This window comes from Lottia gigantea (genome assembly GCF_000327385.1).
Source record: "Lottia gigantea unplaced genomic scaffold LOTGIsca_40, whole genome shotgun sequence".
NCBI lineage: Eukaryota > Metazoa > Mollusca > Gastropoda > Lottiidae > Lottia > Lottia gigantea.
Window position 1 is genome coordinate 185,561 of NW_008709380.1, and position 20,597 is coordinate 206,157.

Consider the following 20,597-nt stretch of genomic DNA (forward strand, 5'->3'; position numbering starts at 1 on the left):
AGTTAAAAGTGGTGTGCATTATATTCACAATTATACAGTACATACCTATTGAGATCTTTCTGTGTTTTATAAGCCATAGACAACTCATCATCTTCATTAACTAAGTTATCTTGTCCACTGTACGATTCTTTAGCTATAGAATGAGTAGAAATAGTACGATCAGCTAACATAGCACGTAGTTGTAGACATTCTTCCCTTCTTCTGTCTAGTTCGTCTCCCATAGCATCATATCTCTCTGTAATATAATACAATACCAAGTTAGATATTGAACACAGTAAATTAACATAGCTTGGCATTCTGTGATTCAAATGGGAAAGAAATAGATGTTAAATGTCTACGAACACAGAAATAAATGAATGAAAAAACAAGCAAAAAACACAAACTAAGTTTATTTTGCGAATTAATCAACTAAATATATATATAACAGTTGTTGATTTCATTATTTGTACCCAACATCTTTGACACCCTAAAAGATCTGTTATCAAGGTCTTCAAGAAAGGTTTAATTTGTGTTATGGCACAAAACAAATTCTATATGCAACCGCAATAAGGTGGAGTATTTTTAAAGATGTAAAAGACCTAAATTTAATGGGGATCTTGTGTTTTACTAAAAAAAAAATGTGATCACTGCCTGAAAATAATATTGCTTCAACAGATAATACACCTGTATGATACTGTATGCTTATCAATTAAACTAGTAAATGTCATTTAACAGATATTGAAAACAGGAAAATATTCAACAAATATTTTGATACTAAAGGGTAAAATGGGGAGATGTTTACATCTTACCCTTGGTAATCTGAGTCGTGTGTGATTTTTTCTTGAATTTGTCTAAAGATGAAGTAATAAAGAAAAGATGATATAAGACCACACCAACAAGCAACCAAGTAAATAGAAGCCATACAATAGTTGCCAAATACCACATGCAATAGTAAAGAAAAATAAGAAATGAAAATTAAAATAAAAACAGATAAACATTTATAATTAGTAGTAAAAATTATTAAGTAGAAATATTAAGAGAATGGTCTACATGAAAGTCAGAACACAGTAGTGGCTGATGTAACTGCCATAGTTGAGAATTTCTAATGAGTTTTAAAGATCTTTCAGTGATTGATTTGTAATGCATTATCATCATACAAATGCAGAAATATCATTATATTCAAAAAATAGCACTATTGTTGTTTTGAAAGTTTAAGTTTGATCTGTTTCTCAATGCATGTTTGTCTTACAAGAGAAGTTAATCACTACATAACATAAAGACTAGATTAGCAACACACATCAGTACAAACTAAACAATTGAAGAGGTATCCTAAACCTTTTATTAGTATGGAAAGTATTGATTTGCACCATTCTGATTTTCAGTCTGAAGACGTCTGTGGGTCCTACAAATTTATAATTACAGGAACCACTTCCATCTGATGAAAACTGAATGATGTAAACAGCACTAAATTGCACATAAAAGGTTAGAAAACCTCTTCCAATCCCTTTCAGAGTAAAAGCATACAATAGGACTATATCCTTTTAACTACAAGCCAAACACCAAGAACTGAACAAGATTAAAATACTCACCCATAAATTTCTTGCCAGTCGGTGATAACTCTCCACTTCTATCATCTAGATCAGTACTTTCAGCTATAGCATTCATTAATCTTGTTACTTCACGTTTTAATTTATCATTCTCATTCTCTAATTCTTGCATCTACAAAATTATTATATTTCATTAGTTGACTATACTAAATAATAGAATAAATACAAACAAAATGACAAAAATAAGTTGATAAGTTAGCGAAGTTACAAAATTCACCCATGTTTATGTTGAGGTGGCAAAGATTACTACTAAATTTAGTTTATAAAAAATGTAAATGTTGATCCCATTTTTATTTGCAAAAAACCTATAACATTTCTTATAACAAATTAGTGTTTATAGACCTTGGATATACAGAGAGGCCTATATTTTCTTTCTATATTTTGTGCAGCATGCTCTACTCTGATCTACAAGTGTGTATCAATGTCTTCAATGAAAATATGCAGAACAAGCATAGAGTAGAATATTATAGCTTGCAATTCAATTGAAAAAGAATATTTTGTTTGTATAGCTAAAGAAGACGCTAACAGAAGGATGGAAAGGTAACAATAGAGCATTCTTTTCAGTTTGATGACTGAGTATATCTATGGTATATCAGGAAATAGAATCATAATATTTTTAGGTGATCATAGAGGTTAGCTTTATTTCTAGAATCTATGAGTAAGATTTGTATCACTGAACTAAAATCATTAACTATGATATCAGGCAAAGTTTGAAATCCAGTTTAAAAGAGATGAGAGTTTCCTCTAACTTGCAAGGTCAAAGATGATATCAAGTTCTAATGTGTATCATATCAAAGCACAGAATCTAAATCTACTAGGCATAGGCATATATATATGTGTTTCCCCGTAGTATACCTTCAGGCTCTGAAAGGCCATATCACCACCCAGAAAATGAGATTCCTCCTCAATATTCTGTTCGTCCAGTCTTTCTGTTAAATGATATTTTTGTTCTTCCAGATCCCGGACACGTTTTTGCAACTTAATGACCAAGGCTGCATCATCGTAATTGCCCCCATCTTCCTGTTAAGTTTTAATATTTTTAATACAAAGATCTGGGCTATTCTATTCTCTTACCTAACAATTTATACACATAAAATCCAAATGGATAGATCGATACACACGGATAATTGTATTGTGGCCTAAGCATCATTTAGATATCAAGAGTTGTCTCCCATGAGATAACAGTTGAAGAGGCCTGAGACGAAATCATATATGTACAGATATTGATTGATACAAAAACATTATTGTGGTAATGTTGCCTTAACATCATTTAGATATCAAAAGTTGTCTCCCATTGGAAAAGCCTTAAAAAGGCCTTAATTGGTGAATGAACAATTCAGAATCAGGTTCTTTAGCTCAATCCATTTCACATAATTTCAGGCTTTTCACTTAGCAAAGTATAACTAAGAGTATTTAATCATTAGCCACCTATCATAATTATAATGTACATAATAAACAAAACAAAAAGAAACAACTGACTAACAACAATTTGATCCATTTCCCTTTAGATCAAAATAGAATAATAATCTAAAAATTTCCTTTTAAGATGTACATATCATGTAACTAACCTTCAGATTATTAAAAGCTGAAACTGTAACTTGTGGTAGATCATTACTATCTTCATATCTGTCAATTCTTTCTTGTAAATGTTGTCGTTCTTTTTCTAACTCCTTCACTTTATTCTGTAGTTTTAAAACCAGACTGACATCTACCTCAGCTTCCTGTGAAAAATATTGGGTTCACTTATAAATGATACTTGTTATGTTACTTCATCCATTTTCAAAAAGCATGTCAATTACTAAGCAGGACTAAAAAATACATGCCAAATGCAACAAGAGGTCACAAGAGGGGCCTCTTTTGCAGCCTAAACATTTAAGAGAACTATTACTTATATTTTCAGTCTAATCTAGCAAAAAGGGGCTAAGAAATGGCCAAAAATGAGAAGTAATTTTCTTCTTTGAAGACTCTTCGTAAGCAGCACTATTCCCTATTGTTATGATACATTATTCCCTATTGTTATATATACATATATCATTAAGAGGATTACACATGAGGCTATAGAATGAAACCAATACATGCTATTGGTTTAGGAAATGTGTTAAAGTATTGCAGAGGAGAATTACCATAGTCAATGTGCATGCAGACAACACTTACCTTGTGCCCTGATACCTCATTCATTACCCTGTCTAATATATTGGGTCTTTGAGCTTCAGACTTTCTCTTGACAGTTTCATATCCTTGATCCTTAGAAAAACAAGCCAGGGTAAGCAAGACAGATAAATATAAAGATAATTTCCAATCAAACCAATTTCAAAACTCTGAAACTTCCTGGCTCTTGTTGGACTGCTAATATGAAAGACACTTTAACAGGATTAGTGGCACGACAAGGAACAATGTCCTAGTGAGTAATTTTGTATCCAAAACTATGAATATCAGAAGGTAAATATGAGTAATCAGGTTTTTTGGATTGATTGAAGAAAAGGAATTTAAATACGGTTCCCATCACCAAATATTGACATAACATTTAAGATAGAGGCATTTAGGAATATTTTACATGCATATATAATCTTGCCCTGAATGCTTTATTCATGCAGGGAACCTTAGAGGATAGGAAAACATCATAGCATTGTATATGTAATTACAAATTTTGAAGGAAGAGTAAGATCATGTCTGTTGTTTAACATAGAGGTATTAAAACTAGAAAATTCCAAAACTTAAAATGATTTCACTCAAAAATATCATCACGAACTCAAAGCCTTTCTTTTATATTTGTAAATACCTTACAAGAAGAAATATCAAATTAACAACTGAAAAATACCTCTTCTTTTTCTTTCTCTTCATTATTTCGTTCTGCGTCTGCTGAACTGCTGTAGGATTCAATACTGACAGCACTGATATCTGATGGTGTGCGTTTATGTCCAGTTGGGCTGGTCACTATTTCTAATTCTCCTTGTAAATTCTCAAACCTCTGTTGTAATCTGGCATGCTCTTTGACTAATTTCTGATGATGACTTCTTTCTGATTCAAACTCTGCTAGTAATAGTTTGTTAGCTGCTTCTAGCTTGTCTTTTACTAGACCTGCAAAATATGATTCTTATTGTAAATCATGTAAACTATCGAATAATGGAAATTATGTATGCTTTTCGATTTACTCTGAATTAGAGGATTTCAATGGCTTTATCACACTTAGAGCTCAAGTTGAACATATAACATGACGCACTCAAAATATCCAGAAACCTACCATAATAACTTACCCATTATGATTATTAAAAATTGCCCACAAAATTCAATTACCTGCTGTACTGCTTTCAGCTTCTTTTAATTTCTCTTGAGCCAGATTGAGTTGATTTTTGATTTTCTCTTTTTCTTCTAAAACTTCATCTATGATCTAAAACACATCAATGTTAACAACAAACTTGACAAAAGAATTAATAGTTTTGCATTCTTAACATTAGCCTACACATTTTGGATTTTTAACTGGATCTGCCTGTAGCAAACATGGCCACGATTTATTGCATATCAAATCAATACCTTTGTGTTACGTTTTCTAACTTTTTTGAAGAGAAACTTTATTTCCGATTTCTAAGACAGTATATCTACAAAATATAATAATACACGATAACTGTACCTTGTTGTGATCTTTCTTCATCAGTTCTTTCTCAGAAATGAGGTCTTGTTTTTCACCTCTTTCAGTTTCTAATTCAGCCTTCAAACGTTGTATTTCGGCTAATAATTCAGTGATCTTATTGGAAGAATCTTGAGCCACTTCCTTATTTTCTTTAAGTTTAGTAATTTCTGACTTTAACTGAACTATCTTAGCTTCTTCTTGTTTCACTTCTACAACTTCTTTGGCCTATTTAAGAAAATAATTTTGACCGTAATTTTTCCAATCTGAACATATCGGTCACATCAATTTAACATTAACAGATAGTGACTTTGTTCTAAAGTGAAAACCTGTTATTTTTTTTTTAAATTGCAGCAATTTCAGACCATTTATTGCATTTCAGCATACAGATAACTTTCTGCAGAGCAGGATTTTGGAATGGTCAGCACATGAAATCAATTCTCTTTCCTGTGTAGCTACACCCAGCACAAAATTATTAAGGCAGCCAAGGCCTTTTGTATGGAAAGAAGTAGGTGGTTGAGAAACAAGGGCTTGTCAACATTATGAAATGATGGTTACCTTTTGGTCCAATTTCTGTTGTAATTCAATAATCTTATTTTCTAAACCTTTGTTAACCTTCTTCACATGGTCTACAGACTTAGCTTCAACCTTGAATCACAAAAAAATACTTAATAATTATCATAAAAACATGAACCATAATAACACTGGCTTGCTAACACCTTATGTTCACACTATCAGTCTAAAACTGAACGTTTCAAATGTTCATAGAATAAACAAGGTATGTTAATCTTTTCACACTGATGTGTTAATCAGAGTAATCTCTCTTTCATTCGAACTCTCTTAGAAATAATTCCAATAAGTAAACAAAGCTCAATTTGAACTCTGACCTCTATGTTAAAACTCTATTGGTTTAAAATTCTTCTGTTCAAGTAAACAGTCAATAATTACTAAACAGACATTTTCCAATGATAAAAGTTGAAACAATTCTTAAAATTTGTCATTGAGGTGGCATAGTGTTCTTATTGAAGTCGGTAAAAAGTGTTTTGATTTCCGCATGATTTTACTCTATGAGAATTTGAAATAGAAAAATATATATCCTCGATCAGTTTTGCCCTTATTTGTACACCCAATGCTGTTGATATTTCATTTTCAAAGGGCAGGCTTGGCAAATGATCAAATTCTTGGAGCTAATAAAATTGTGCAATTTATTTTTCTGATTGTCTGAAATTAAAATAGTCACACTGGTCAATGAATTAAGGAAACAATTGCTTACCTTCAAAATCTTGAGTTTAGTTCGAGCCTTTCGTCTTCTATAATGACTTTGTAACAATATAATGCCCCGTAAAACATGTTTATATCTTCGTTTAGCCAAGAATGTTCGTACGTGTCTCTGTATAATCTTAGCTTTATGGTTTTTAAGGAGAGAGGCATACTTTCTTCTTGCAAAGAGACCTCGTATACAAGCCTACAATAAACAAAAGTAATTAACAAAGTTAATCTTACTAACTTTTCAAATGACTTGTAGTAGAAGCACAAATAAAATTAAGCAATGCCAATTTGGGATACAATCAACAATCTTTCATGAGAATGGCAAAAAATGGGCATTGATTTAAGGCAATGACAGTAAAATGGCTCAGTCGTCTACTTAATGAATTAGTGCTGTGGGTTTCCTTTCCTCCTCAAGAAAAGACAAATTCTGATGACTTAGTCAGTGTGTTAGCTCTATATCTACTTTCACATCAATATTCATTCTGTGACCTAGGGAGTCTATGTCCAATGAAACCTACTATGTCATTAGATATTCACCACTCTGAATTATGTAGAGTCTGAAATAACATTATAATAATTATAAATGAAACTGACCTGTAACACACACATTGTAGTACGTAATTTACTATATTGTTTTCTATCTTTATATCCCTTCCATGTCTTCTGTATAACAGTAGCAGCATGAGTCTGTCTAAGATATTGGGCGTGTCTGAAATAAAGCAACACAATATAAACACTGGTATGAAGTAATCATCATTATCAAGCTCATTTTTTGACATTTTTTGCTTCAAGAATTCAGAAAATATTTTGGGGTCTTGTCTTGCTTTAAAATAAAGATATATCTAATTTTGACTTTAAGGACAAAAATATGTGTGATGATCTCTTTCCTTAAATGCTTTCAGAAATTCAGAATCCAATATGACACGAAGCATTATTAGATGTGTGATAAGTGTAGTTCCTACCTTCTAGCCAATAAACCTCTACCATAACATTGTAATAACAGAGCAGATTTTCTAATTTTACTGTATTTTCTTCTTAATAACCAACCACGAATATGTTTCTGTATCATTATTCCACAAGCTCGTAATTTATCTGATCTCAACTTCTCCAGATAAGCTACTTGTCCAGCACGGAAAAATATCTTTGATTTACCAAATCTATATTTATCTTCATCCTGGTAGAAAAAACAAAAGAATTTTCTATTAATACTAAGTTATTCAGTTTAAAACCACAAATTATTGGAAATATTTCAGTTCAACAGTTTTCCTGGTCACTTCCTATTGTAGAGGAATAGCTCAATTGCTGGAAGTTTGCTGTGCTATTAGGCGGGTTGCAATCACCCTCAAGATAAAAGTACTTCTTATGCCATGGTCAATGCCTCAAGAGTCAGACTTGTGTCCACTTTCTATACCCTATCACCTAAAATAAGCTTGTTTACTTACAACTGAATGTATCCATCAGATGAGATAATAAAACAAATGGTAATATGATAATCAATATCAGTAAAAAATATTCTGTATTCATAAAGTTATTTTGAGCCAAATGTTTTTGGAATGAATTCAGATCATGGACCATTTTTGCCCTAATTATGACAAGAGAAAGCTCAAAGTTATAGCCTAAAACACAAGAAAGAACTTGATACTTACAGCAATAAGATCAGGTAAAATTGATTCACAAGTTTTCCTCATATTGCCTTTAATAATTTGTTTAGTTTTAGCAAGAACTCTATACCTCTGGAAAAACTCTGGATATGTCCACCTTAAAAAATATAAATAAAATATTTCAATGCATTCCAAGCAATTGTCAAAATCAGATTACCTTTTTTAAAAATCCCTTTGACTGATTATACTGCAGAGAGACATATAATTATAAACGTCAAAACATTGGATAATAAAACAGTGAAGTCAGTGATGACTTACCTAGATGGGTAGCCGGCAGCACTAATTCTAATAGTTTCTAAAACACCACAGGCTCTCAGCTGTTCTACTGCTCTCTTCGAATCAAACCTGAAAAACATAAAATTATATAGAGAGTTGGGAGACTCAAGGGAGATAATTTTAGTTTACTACAGTAAATTCAGTCTTACAAACAAGTGGAATTTCTGTACTGACAATAGTTCAATATTTATGTGCCATATCAAAATATAGATAAAATGTTGCCCACCAATGATAGTCAACAAAACAAAGAGTAATTTTGTACAGTACTTAAAAAAACTTACGTAAAAGCACATTTTTCATCATTAGGTTTAATACATCTAATATAATGTGGTGTTGTAGCGTTGAGGGTGGCCATCAACAATGATAAGGAGTCTCTGAATTGAGATCCAACTGTTTTTTTATGTTGTTTACTGCCTGCTTTAGGTTGTTGTTTAATTGGCTTTTCTCTACCTTTTTTACCTTCACCTCCTTCAGAGAAGAGTTCACCAACAAGTTCAATCTAAAAAAAGAATATACCAAAATACAGCAATTGATGCACATGAATGAAGGTGACTTCCCATCTATTGGACCTTTTCATTGATTAAGAGATGCTCCCCCTCGGTGATGACTAAAGAAAACTGTGCTAAAAATATCACCAAGCAAATAAAATGTCACGACAAACTGAATTCATACCTCACTAGCTTTCAATATATTAATTTGTTCTTCTAAAACTGTATCTCTATTTTTCTCCAGAAAACCATCAGCAGTATAGGTGACTTGATCAGCGAAATGTATTATAACAAATGCTGTACGTGACATTCTGGGTTTATTGAAATGTTTTGATTTACCCAAATGTTTATCATATAACTTCTGACACCAGTTACTATCAGAACCTCTCGGCATCTGTTACAAAATAATTAAGAAATGTATAAATGGATTGTACAATAACACAACCCATGTCTGGATGTATAAAATGGAAGAAGAATTCTGATTTCATGGCCAAGGTCTCTGAAAGTTCACCTGGTGTTATCTCGAGAAACAAATAATTCTATTGCTCCAGATAGATTCTACATGATATACATCATATACATTTGGCAGTAATTATACCATTACAGTCTGTGTTATCTTTAGACATAACCTATAGCCAGCATTGATATACACCTTCTTTCCCATTTCCACTGTCTGGGGATCTCTTTTAAGAGAAAAGTGTACAAAATTAAAGCCTCACCTTACACTCTTCATCTAATAAATCTAGAATACCCAGTTTACTTTCTATCAGATCTATACATGGTTGATTATCATAGAAATCTATAAATGACCATTCTATCTGTTCTCTTACATATTCTTCTTGTTCTAGTTTAAACACATGCTACAAATATAGATACAATAATTCAATTTAACTGTAGTTAATAGTCAAAACAATATTATTATCTGATTGAACATGATTATTAATTCCAGGGTAGTGCTTGATTGGTAAGGCCAAACAAAAAGGGTATTGTGACATCCAGTTCTAGTTCAATTCTCTAAGTTTGGGTTATATTGCTTAAGCAATCACTTACCATATTAAATATTTGTTGTAATTTTTCATTGGCATAATTTATACAGAACTGTTCAAAACTATTTATTTCAAATGTTTCAAACCTGCAAAATATTATTTCATATAAAATAACCAAACAATGTTTTAACAATCATGTACAAAAGTATTTAATACTTTATAGAACTGAAACATACATTTTAGCAACCTATTTTAAATTGTTTCGATCACCAATATACCAAAACAATATATTACAATATCAAACATAATAGTTTACAGATTATTTTACCCATATGCCCAGAGATTCAGAGCAGTCAACAAAGTGTAATAGAACGTAAAGTAAATCCTACCCATAAATATCTAGAACACCTATAAATCTGTGTTGTTTACTAGTACTATGTAAAGCTTTGTTTACTTGAGTAACAATCCAGTTAAATAAATTAGAGTATATATGTTTAGCTAGAGCATCTCTTGAATCTTTTGCCTGAAAAATAACAATCATGTAAATCATTATTACATCATGAGTCGGGCAGAGAGATAAAACACAGCATACATTGTACAATGAGGGAAATTTTGCTAGAACAGCAGTATTGGCCTACTCTTTCTCGATTTCCAACTGTTGAGGATTCTTTAACGTGCACATCCTGTAGCACACAGGCCCTAGACAATTGTTTCATTCGAACGACTAGATGCTCTTTCCATGGCAGCCCCTCTAACCTGCAGCAGTGTAAAATAGATATATTATCTGATTGTCAGGAAAGTTCCTTGTAAAACCGTAGTTACCTGACTTTCTGTTAAAGGTTTATTTAAAACTTCATTGACTGTAGTAATTTTTCTGTTACATAACCAAATCTTCATCTGGGATTCTTCTATAGCTAATAATTTACACATCATCTTTAACGATTGATCATTATCCTACAATACAACATCATTTATAGAGAATCCAAACTTTTTAACGTCTAGTCTGTGATGTGAGATATAGCTAAAAGCAGACGTTAACTTGTTGTCAACCAACAAACTGCAACAACTGCTCATCTTCTTTTTAAATTTCCACAAAAAATGAAATTCAAAAAATGAGATTCTGCTTATTTGAAGTTAAATAGTTTTACTGGAACTTACAGGAATTTCACAAGTCTCGCCTTCACCTTCTCGTATACTGACATTACCAAAATGTAAGATAGCTGCTAAGATTTGAAATATAGACATTTGTTGCTGTTCACTCAGACCGAGTATAGACAAAGCTTCACGAGTACTGTTCAAATCTTTAGCATCATCAACATCATTGATCTCTGGAGCACCTCCTTGACTTGTGTAGAAAAAATCGTCAGCATGCTCTGAAATTCAGAAATAAAAAATACATCTTAGCAGACATTTTCCACATTTTACAATCAAGAAAACATAAGATAATATGCAATCTTCTCTTTCATCATTTTAAAAAGTCTGCTCAACTATCTATAGTTTAATAATAGATTAATCAACAAGAGCTAGTGTGGTTCAACAATTTTTGGACTGACTGAATATTCCATAAGTAAATACAATTCTCTATTCATAATGTAGCATAGAAATCACTATGTCGAAGGCATAACAATAATGAGAATAAAACATAGAACATACGTAATTCCATCTTTTTGAATTCTGGTATATGAGCAGAGGCACACATCTGATAAAATATATGGTAATTTCTCTCATCTTGAGCTTGAAACACAACTCTAGAATATAATAATAACAATATATATAATGACAATATATCATGATAACAAGAAGTATAATAATAACAAGGATTATAATAACAACAAGGATTATAATAACAACAAGGATTATAATAACAACAAGTATATTAATAACAAGAAATAATAATAACATTGCTAATGTTGTAATAAACACAAAAAGTTTGACTTGTACAATTACTATATATCTAATTACTATATATTCTACCTCAAATTAAAAAAAAACATTTTGTATTTTTGTATAGACTGATCCTATGATGTTCATAAATATATTTTTGGTTAAATATGATATACGATGATTTAGAAATATTAACTATCAAAAACAAACGAATAGGCAAATGTAAAGAAAAAATGTTGAGAACAAGTGTTCTCCTTTCATTAACAAACAAAAACAAATTGGCTGCTAAACAACTACATGAGTAAACAAAAGTAAACAAAGCATCAGTTGTTTACAAATTAACAGATAATCCTCTATTGATGACAACTATCTTGTTAAAAAGACTTCCTTACAGCTGAAATATGTAACAAACAGACGACTGTTAAGACCTGTCAACATCAGACCACAAGATAAGATTTACTACTTTGAGAGTCAAAAGAAAACTTAATGATGGGAAAGGACATGATAACTGTCTCTATAAGTTCTATTATTTCTGTACATCAATTCACAAGACCATGGGAATAATATTAACAGGATTTAGTTGTACAATTATGTCCATAACAAGCTGATGTCATTACAGTTTAATTAACCCTTTAAACACTAAGTGTTGATAAAATTAAACTTCTTTTTACTAAAAAGTTGAAGTGTATGCCTGTTTATATTAGGTGACGTTACTTGGTAACAGCTCTCTAGATATCAAATCACATAATTATGTGACTGGTAGAAGGTTCACTAGTGTTGAAAGGGTTAATAAATTTCAGGTGTCAGAAACAACCATTCAACAAAAACAGACTATATAAAGACAGATGAATTATTACCATATTAAAATGAACATACCGTGATTTTTCCAACAGATATGTTCTCATATTAGCACCAATAATAGAATTTGATCTGCTAAAACCTAGTTCTATATATTTACCAAACCTACTACTGTTATCATTTCTGGTAGTTTTAGCATTTCCGATGGCCTAAAATAACATAAATGTTTAATATTTAAATAACTGAAATAAACACAAACAAGAGTCCTTTCCTAGAACCCTTCTTATTTAACTCGATGAAGTTAAAAACTGGTAAAAAAAAATGTTATTATCACTTGCTATAATAAGCCCCAGTTTGACAAGCCTGTTGTAAGGGTAAAAAACTGTGCATTATATACACAAATATACAGTATATAAAACTCACCTCCATAATAGGATTAGATGCCAGCACCTTTTTCTCAACTTGTGTTTCAGTTTGGGACCCGCCCACTGTAGCGAAATATCGCATGGCATATTTAGCTGAGACAGTTTTACCAGCACCACTTTCACCAGATACAATAATAGACTGATTCCTCTCAAACCTTCAACAAATTATCATTAACTATCAAACTATGCCTCACAAAATAATCATTAATATAAGTATATGGATTTTGAAAACTTACATTCTTAGTTGTAGCCAGTCTTATTCCAGTCTGATTATTGTTGCTAAGTGTTAAGTCTAGAAAGCCACAAAAAAAGACAACCTTATCCTTAAACTCATGTCGCAGTGGAATGGCTCACTCAGTAGGATTGTTATCTGCTTGCTAGTGGCGATAAGGTGCAGAGGGTTTGCATCTTTCATTAGGCAAAAAAAAAGTCTGATGCAATGGCCAGTGCTTCTGAGAGTCTGGCCCGGCATCACCCACTACCTTTAATACATATAATGGCTTTCCACTTTCATATTTAAATATTTATTTATATTCTTATGATTTTGAATACTAACTCACCGAGACATTTGTTTAAAAGCCTCTTCAGCAACAGCAAAGATATGAGGGTCCATAGCCCCCATATCCTGTCCACTGTAGGCATGTATAATATCATTACTGTAGATATCAAGTTGTTCATAAGGATTAATAGCCACTAACACAATACCTACAATATGAAATATCCAATTGATGTAAATTGTCTATTTAAGTCACAAACAAGTTTCTCCATCAATATCATCTCAGAAATTGAAAATTTGAGATGCAATAGACAATTAAAACTTCTAAAACACTACAGAAGCAGAAAGTTTGACGACGAACAATCAACATCTCTTAGTAAGGCTTCATGTATGATCAACAAATTATAAACTGTAAGCCCATTTACTTTGAGAAGCATTATGAATAGGGAGAAAAAATTAGTGACACGTTTTTTAAGAATTAAGACTAACATTCAAAGTTTACTTACCACAATAAGTATAAATAAGATTAGACTCTAAAAACCTCACTCGTAAATTATATAATACTGAAAATATAACAATATATAATATATCATATAAAATAATAATTCATCTTTCATGTTGTAATCTTTCTTCATGGTCAAATCTAATCACAGTTATTGTATAATTTTATAGAAACAAATTTTGTAAACATCCCAAAAATACAGGACCATAAATTGTGTAGAGGCAGCTGCCTTCTCTATTCTGGCCAAGAATGATACATGATTTGACAAAATTAGAGATTATGCAAGCTAGAATCCTAGATCACTGCCTGAAATTCTGCCACCTTATACTTATTTACAGACTTAAAACATAAAAATATTTGGGATGCCATACCTTCAGGTTCATTTAAATAACTAAGTGAGGTTAAATCATTTTCACCAATTAAAATATCTGGATTCCTTAGATGTGGTAAATTATTCTTATCTATGTCTAATGTTGATTCCTACAGAAATAATTTCACATTTGTAGATGAAAGTTCTCAGGAAAATGTAATATTTGGAATACAATTTGAACTTTGATATTTTTTTTTTAAATAGTTACAACAGAGTTAAGTTGGTAAAGAATTAGTGATAACTTTCTAGTCTAATAATATAATACATGTATTCTAATGAAAATGCTGTGTAAGCAAAGTAGAACCCTTTCATCATAAAATTTAACAGCCACCTAATGGCTGTGTCAATTATTCAAACATAATCTATAAGAAGAATATCTCTATAGTCTATACTGTGATCTTGCATATTCTGACATCAATATCATTTTATTTCTCTTCCCACACATCTGGTCAATATCAACTGAGTAGATACACTAACCAATAACACAATGATATAGTCATCTTTATGTAACTATTTCACTAAGATACTACAGCACAATTTAATCAATATTCAAAGCTAAAATTGAGATCCAAAGACTGATGATAATTTTTTTTTAAAACAGGGAATTGGCCATCATTATTTATTTAGCTTCTTATCAAACCTAATATTTCATGATCGAACTTGGCACAATGTTAGTAAAATATGAACTAAAATCATTACATTAGTATTAAAAATCTTCATGCAAAAACAGCAAAATAAAAACTTAACAATAACAATCATTCTTTCAATCAACATTAAAACAATTCATGCCTTAAAACAGGGATTTAAAATTGTCCTTCAAATGAACAGTAAAGTAACACATTGAACCCAACTGTGAACATACATACTGTAACAGGAGGTTTATTGGCATATGTTACAGAACATATTGATGGTTTATATTTTGGTGACCTCATCTAAAGTATAATGGAATAGACCTTAGTTATCAGAAATATCATGGTATCAGAAGTAAAGAGGGCATGATACAAGAACAGCAGGAATCGAGAAATAAGATAAAGTCTTAGTATCATTTGCCTAACTGTTTATCACTTTTCTGTGCTATATAATTTCTGAAATAAATCAATCTAACTACTGCTATGATACTTTATGTAATGAACCCACAAAAGATTTTTTATTGAAAGGGTTTAGAATTAGCTAATAAGGCAAATAATCATTTCCCCCTAACAGTTAACAAAGATTCAGAAGACAGGTATAGAATTCAGAGAAACATTTCACTTATTGCCCTGTTACATCTTTAATAAATTACAACTTATAAGAGTCTAATTCTGAGTCTAAAATTCATAAATGTATCTTGATAAGATAAGGCAGAGGAGGTCCTTTCTCTTATAGCCTTCATATATCGAGGAAGACTTAGTAAAACCCTCGTCACTCTACAAGAACTTAAATTCAGGCTAGGCAATTTATCCAATATTTTGACGACAAAGGCTAATATGAGATGGGAATGAATCCCTCTAAGAGTAGATCTCTAGAATGATGCTCAGCTATCATTAAACCCAATTAATATTAATAAAAAACTGATGATCACTAATTTTCAAATAAATGCCACTTATTATTCTATTAATAACAATTGCAAAGTTCTAATTACAAAAATGACAAGATGCTGAAATGAAATAGTTAATAATGATTTCACAGCAAACATATTAATCAAACAATTCACTCTAACAGACAGGACCAATAGCTAGAACTAAGATGGGAGAGAGAAAATGGGGAGTTGCAGGGAGAAATTAATATCAAATTTCATTCAATTTTCCTAGTTTAAAATGGTCTAGTACCAGCAATAATATTGCAAAACTCCTTAGAGGTTCTACAAGACTATAAAATCTTTTCTTGTATTGTGGAATTCAGGAATATAATTGGATTGTACACCAGTAAATACATTCAATCAGGGCCCTTTCAGATTTATATTTTGCTATATTTTGTAGCGTTTGATCCAATCAAATCACATAAGTTGATACAAGAAAAGAGCCCAATTAATAATATCAGATAAGAGCTTCAAAAAGCTCAAATATGAATTGGTTGCAATTTTTACAAAAATTGAGCCTATTGAACAGTTTTTGCCTGTGTCATAGACTGGATCACCAACTAACGGGGTTCGAATAATAAAGGTGCAATATTACAGCCGTCTAGAGAGCCTATGATAATATTCAAAATCTAATCTAATCAGTCCAATATTATAATTATATATAGTAGCCTAGAAATGATATACCATGCTTATCATTCTACTTACTTTCCAATATTCCTAAAACACACAAATATTACATTTCATTCATTTTGAATTTCAGCTATCTGTTTAAAGGTGCCCTCACACCTGTTAATTGCGAATAATGAAAGTGGCCATGAGTTCCGAACTCAACTTACAATTCAGTTGCATGAGAGTTGTGTTCGCACATTTGACCGCTATTCTTATTCGTAGGTATACGTAACTGGTGATCGCTATGGAGTTACGGCCCCTTAACCCTTTACCTCATAATAACCAGCATTCATAACCTATCTTTATTATTTGGGAATAAAAGTAAGCTAACATGTACATCCCAGTGTTTTATTTAGTCATGAGCAGGGATGGTATACATTCAACCAACTGCTAGAGCCAAGTTAACCTATTCATAACACCATTTTGGAAATTTGCATGTAGGAGATTAATTCTGTAATGTGATACCAGCAAGTAAAGCGAACATTTTCATTTTGTTTCATAGATGTCTGGCTCTGATTACATTACTAATACTCATGACAATTAAAATTTAAAGCATTTGTTGTGAGACAAACCACAGCAAAACACAAAAGCAAATCAATGAAGTTCAGACAACAGTTTCCTTATAAGTCATTTATCACAAATCTTGATTTAAACATCATGTAAATCTATTCTTTTTCAGTAACATTTGATCTTGAGATTTTTATGAAACAGAGTACTGCTCTGGGAGCAATGGAGATTCAAAATTCCAAGGAATATTTTAAAAGGTTCAGATGGTTTAAAAATAACAATAGGGACTGGCAGAGGAACTAAGAGAAGTAATACCATACCTCAGCCTCTTCATATTTTATAGCTGTTGTTTTCTGTCCTGTATAGTCTTCTAATAATTCTGCTGCTCTCCATACATTTTCAACATCAGGAATCCAGATTCGAGCCCCCTACAAATAGAAAAATAGAAAGATAATTCCTTACTTTCTGCTCTTTTAAATCTAACTTGCTTGATTGGTACAGTAAACTTCACAGCAGCTTAACATTATGTAATAACTTTAAGTATTTATTGAAAATTGAATGGCTGTGGCCTTCTTGTTCTTGACTTTGATGCTTTTTTTGGCCCTCAAAATTGTAAAAACAGATTGGAACTTCACTGATACTTCTGACAAGATTTAATTGGATTTATCTTAATTTGCTCATTTGCAAGATGATTGGGTTTTCAGTAAGCATTTATCTTCCTTCAAAAAAGGAAACTGATCTCATGACATTTTAATTGGCTCTTAAGATACAGGTTAACTAATCAAATATAATTAAATAAACATCAGTAGAAAATACAATAGTTTTTATCATCAACAGTAGAATAGAAGGATGAATAGATATAGTATAAACTCCTACTAGTCTCCTCCGAACTGCAATCCAAGCATCTCTATATAAACATTGATTTCCAATAATTGTGTTATCTGTCAAATTGGACGTAAACCTAACAATTCCCTTCACTCACTCCACAGTGTAGTTTGATCTCAATCTTTAGTCACTGTCTATTTATCTTCCCAGAATGATTCTAATATTGTATTGTCTACAATCTACTTTGAATTAATTTTATTAAAAATTGGGTTACAATTTTCTTTCTCTTTTGTTTTCTAATATATTTCTTCTCCATTGTGATCTAATGTTGTACTAAAACATGTTAGACTATAATGGAGACAAAAACATATCAAAAAACCAAAAAGAAAACAAAATTGTGATCTTAATTCAATTAGATAGTCTAGGAATATAATTTCAATAATATTTATCCCCTAATAAATATTTGTTGCCAAGCTTTATTGAATTTTCGTCTTTCTTAGAGATCTGCAAAACATAGCCATTGACACTGTCATTTTAACTCAGGAAAGTACAACCACAATAAACATAAAACACAAAATATCTGTATATAGGCTAGAAATGGAAACAGGAATTATCGCAGTAGCTTATCTGTATACTTTTTACATCCAATACTTTGCCAAGGATGGTTTTATAACACTTGCAAACTGATTTCAGTCAATGGAAGAAACTGTTTATCTCAAATCAAATAGATATAGAACAACTTCAATAACATGCAAAACAAATTTGATGGAAAGAAAAATCTACCTCAACATATCTATCCTCAGTTTCTATATTCCTTAAAACATACTGTAACTGAAATCTGGAATATGGACTATCAATTTCTAGAACAGTAGTCCTTGTTTTTGGTTTAGTTCTGGTTGGTGACACAGGTGGAGAAGAACCACCCCAAAATTTTAAAATCTTATCCATATGGAATGCAATGTCACAAAACCCTAGCCGCCATCTTGGCTGAATAATGAGGAAAGGGTTGTATATTTAATAGTTATAATATTATAAAATGTCAACCATACAATATCAGGCCAATTTTCTCATTAACAGCATATAATTGGCTCTGAATAACCAGTCAGAAATTTCAACCATTTGTGATGGCTGCCATATACATGGTCATACTTGAATTTATATTGTGATTTATACTGGATGGAAGTTTATGATTTATGTCTTATACAAAGGTGAGTATATTATTAGATACTTAGAATCTTTTTTCCCAATATTTCTATTCAGGAATACTGTTTTGGTTTCAGAAGAAACATGGGGATAAGCCATATGCTGATCAAGGCACAGAACAAAATAGATCTAAACTTCAACACACATATTATTTAGTAAAAAAAACTAATGCCTTGGTCAATAGATCAAAACAATCTGGAAAATCAACACCTATTGGGGACTAAAAAATATTTATGTGAGATAAATATGGGCATTGACATACAGTATATCTATTCTATATTCAAGTATTTTAATTGGTGACCATTGTTGACCTACACTAATGGGCGTTGGCTATATACCTCACATTTCTTACTACTGTAAACTCAAGGTGCACATTTTCTCTTACAATAAAGATTTTTTCAAGCGTGTTTTCAGCCACATTTAGTTCAGTGAAAAGAAACCACTTAGAAACTGTTCCAGAATTTAATTTTTCTTTATATTTTGATGTCAGAAATACTTATTAAATTAATTCAAACTTAAAGCACATGAAAATATAGATACTTTATAGGAATTATGTCTATGCTTTTGACCTTCAAATCCATGTGCGGCTAGAATTATCCCCTTTGTAAAGTTAACATGATGACTTGTCTTTTCTTGAGACTATGCCTTATATATAGAAATGCATATATAGAAAGTGAAATAACACGTTTGAGGTAGATTTGAAGAAATTATACAATTTTCGTGCTGTTCTAGTATTTCTGAAGACGTTCTAGTATTTCTGAAGACTATCTATTAATATTCCCAAATCAACCCAAGAAAATCGTGATGTGTCCCTTTAACATTGGCTGTTTAGAAGATGAAATATCCTCAAATAAAAGAAGGAGTGTGCCTATACCATCAATCTTGAAATGTTCATTTAATTTTCTAATTCCTTATAGTTCTAAAAGTTTAACATCTACTCAAACCCATTATACTGAAATAAGACAACAATTTATATACAAGTTATTCTCAATAATAGATATCAGAATGAAACAAACAAAATTTCATAAACAAATAAACCTGCTTTCTGCCACACCTTAAAAGTGTTGACAAAGAAAAACTGAGGTTTGTGTAAACCAAACAATTGTATCAACGAATTTGTAGCATTGGGAAAACAGTTGACACTCAAATCAAACTCTAGTATTGTTCTAAGCCTCTTATTTTGTTCAATTTGATTTGTAGTTTTGAGTGTTACAGAAGCACTGGCCAAGGTCAACATATGTTGTCTGGTTATCCATGGAATCATCAACAACGGAACAATTATCATTCTATTTCATGAGGAAAGAAAGAGAATAACCTATGCAAAACACCAAGAAAAACTTAAAGCACCCTTTTATTGTAAAAACTTGTTAAATAATTAAGAACAGGTGAAGGTCAGAAGGTGACTAGTTTATCTATTCCAATTATTTATATTAGGGTATTGGATGCTTATCAATATATCAACTATTCAT

The 20,597-nt window shown here is 31.3% G+C and overlaps 1 protein-coding gene across 1 annotated transcript in view; it reads right to left on the bottom strand.

Moving 5' to 3' along the window:
- The window catches only part of LOTGIDRAFT_122399 (hypothetical protein), a gene marked incomplete at both ends in the record, with an annotated part of 33,965 nt that extends 16,440 nt beyond the window's left edge, over positions 1 to 17,525 (bottom strand). Inside the window, 27 exons of the mRNA XM_009059980.1 lie at positions 46 to 235; positions 1,569 to 1,698; positions 2,442 to 2,515; positions 3,202 to 3,307; positions 4,405 to 4,652; positions 4,881 to 4,974; positions 5,215 to 5,439; positions 5,770 to 5,859; positions 6,485 to 6,676; positions 7,075 to 7,189; positions 7,443 to 7,654; positions 8,127 to 8,238; positions 8,400 to 8,486; positions 8,699 to 8,916; positions 9,090 to 9,299; positions 9,625 to 9,765; positions 9,956 to 10,037; positions 10,281 to 10,414; positions 10,714 to 10,845; positions 11,050 to 11,264; positions 11,545 to 11,639; positions 12,652 to 12,782; positions 12,997 to 13,153; positions 13,559 to 13,703; positions 14,001 to 14,057; positions 14,368 to 14,476; positions 17,421 to 17,525. Coding sequence (XP_009058228.1) covers positions 46 to 235; positions 1,569 to 1,698; positions 2,442 to 2,515; positions 3,202 to 3,307; positions 4,405 to 4,652; positions 4,881 to 4,974; positions 5,215 to 5,439; positions 5,770 to 5,859; positions 6,485 to 6,676; positions 7,075 to 7,189; positions 7,443 to 7,654; positions 8,127 to 8,238; positions 8,400 to 8,486; positions 8,699 to 8,916; positions 9,090 to 9,299; positions 9,625 to 9,765; positions 9,956 to 10,037; positions 10,281 to 10,414; positions 10,714 to 10,845; positions 11,050 to 11,264; positions 11,545 to 11,639; positions 12,652 to 12,782; positions 12,997 to 13,153; positions 13,559 to 13,703; positions 14,001 to 14,057; positions 14,368 to 14,476; positions 17,421 to 17,525 — 3,806 coding nt within the window. The remainder of the gene's footprint in view (positions 1 to 45; positions 236 to 1,568; positions 1,699 to 2,441; positions 2,516 to 3,201; positions 3,308 to 4,404; positions 4,653 to 4,880; positions 4,975 to 5,214; positions 5,440 to 5,769; positions 5,860 to 6,484; positions 6,677 to 7,074; positions 7,190 to 7,442; positions 7,655 to 8,126; positions 8,239 to 8,399; positions 8,487 to 8,698; positions 8,917 to 9,089; positions 9,300 to 9,624; positions 9,766 to 9,955; positions 10,038 to 10,280; positions 10,415 to 10,713; positions 10,846 to 11,049; positions 11,265 to 11,544; positions 11,640 to 12,651; positions 12,783 to 12,996; positions 13,154 to 13,558; positions 13,704 to 14,000; positions 14,058 to 14,367; positions 14,477 to 17,420) is intronic.
- Between the last annotated feature and the right edge of the window lie 3,072 nt (positions 17,526 to 20,597).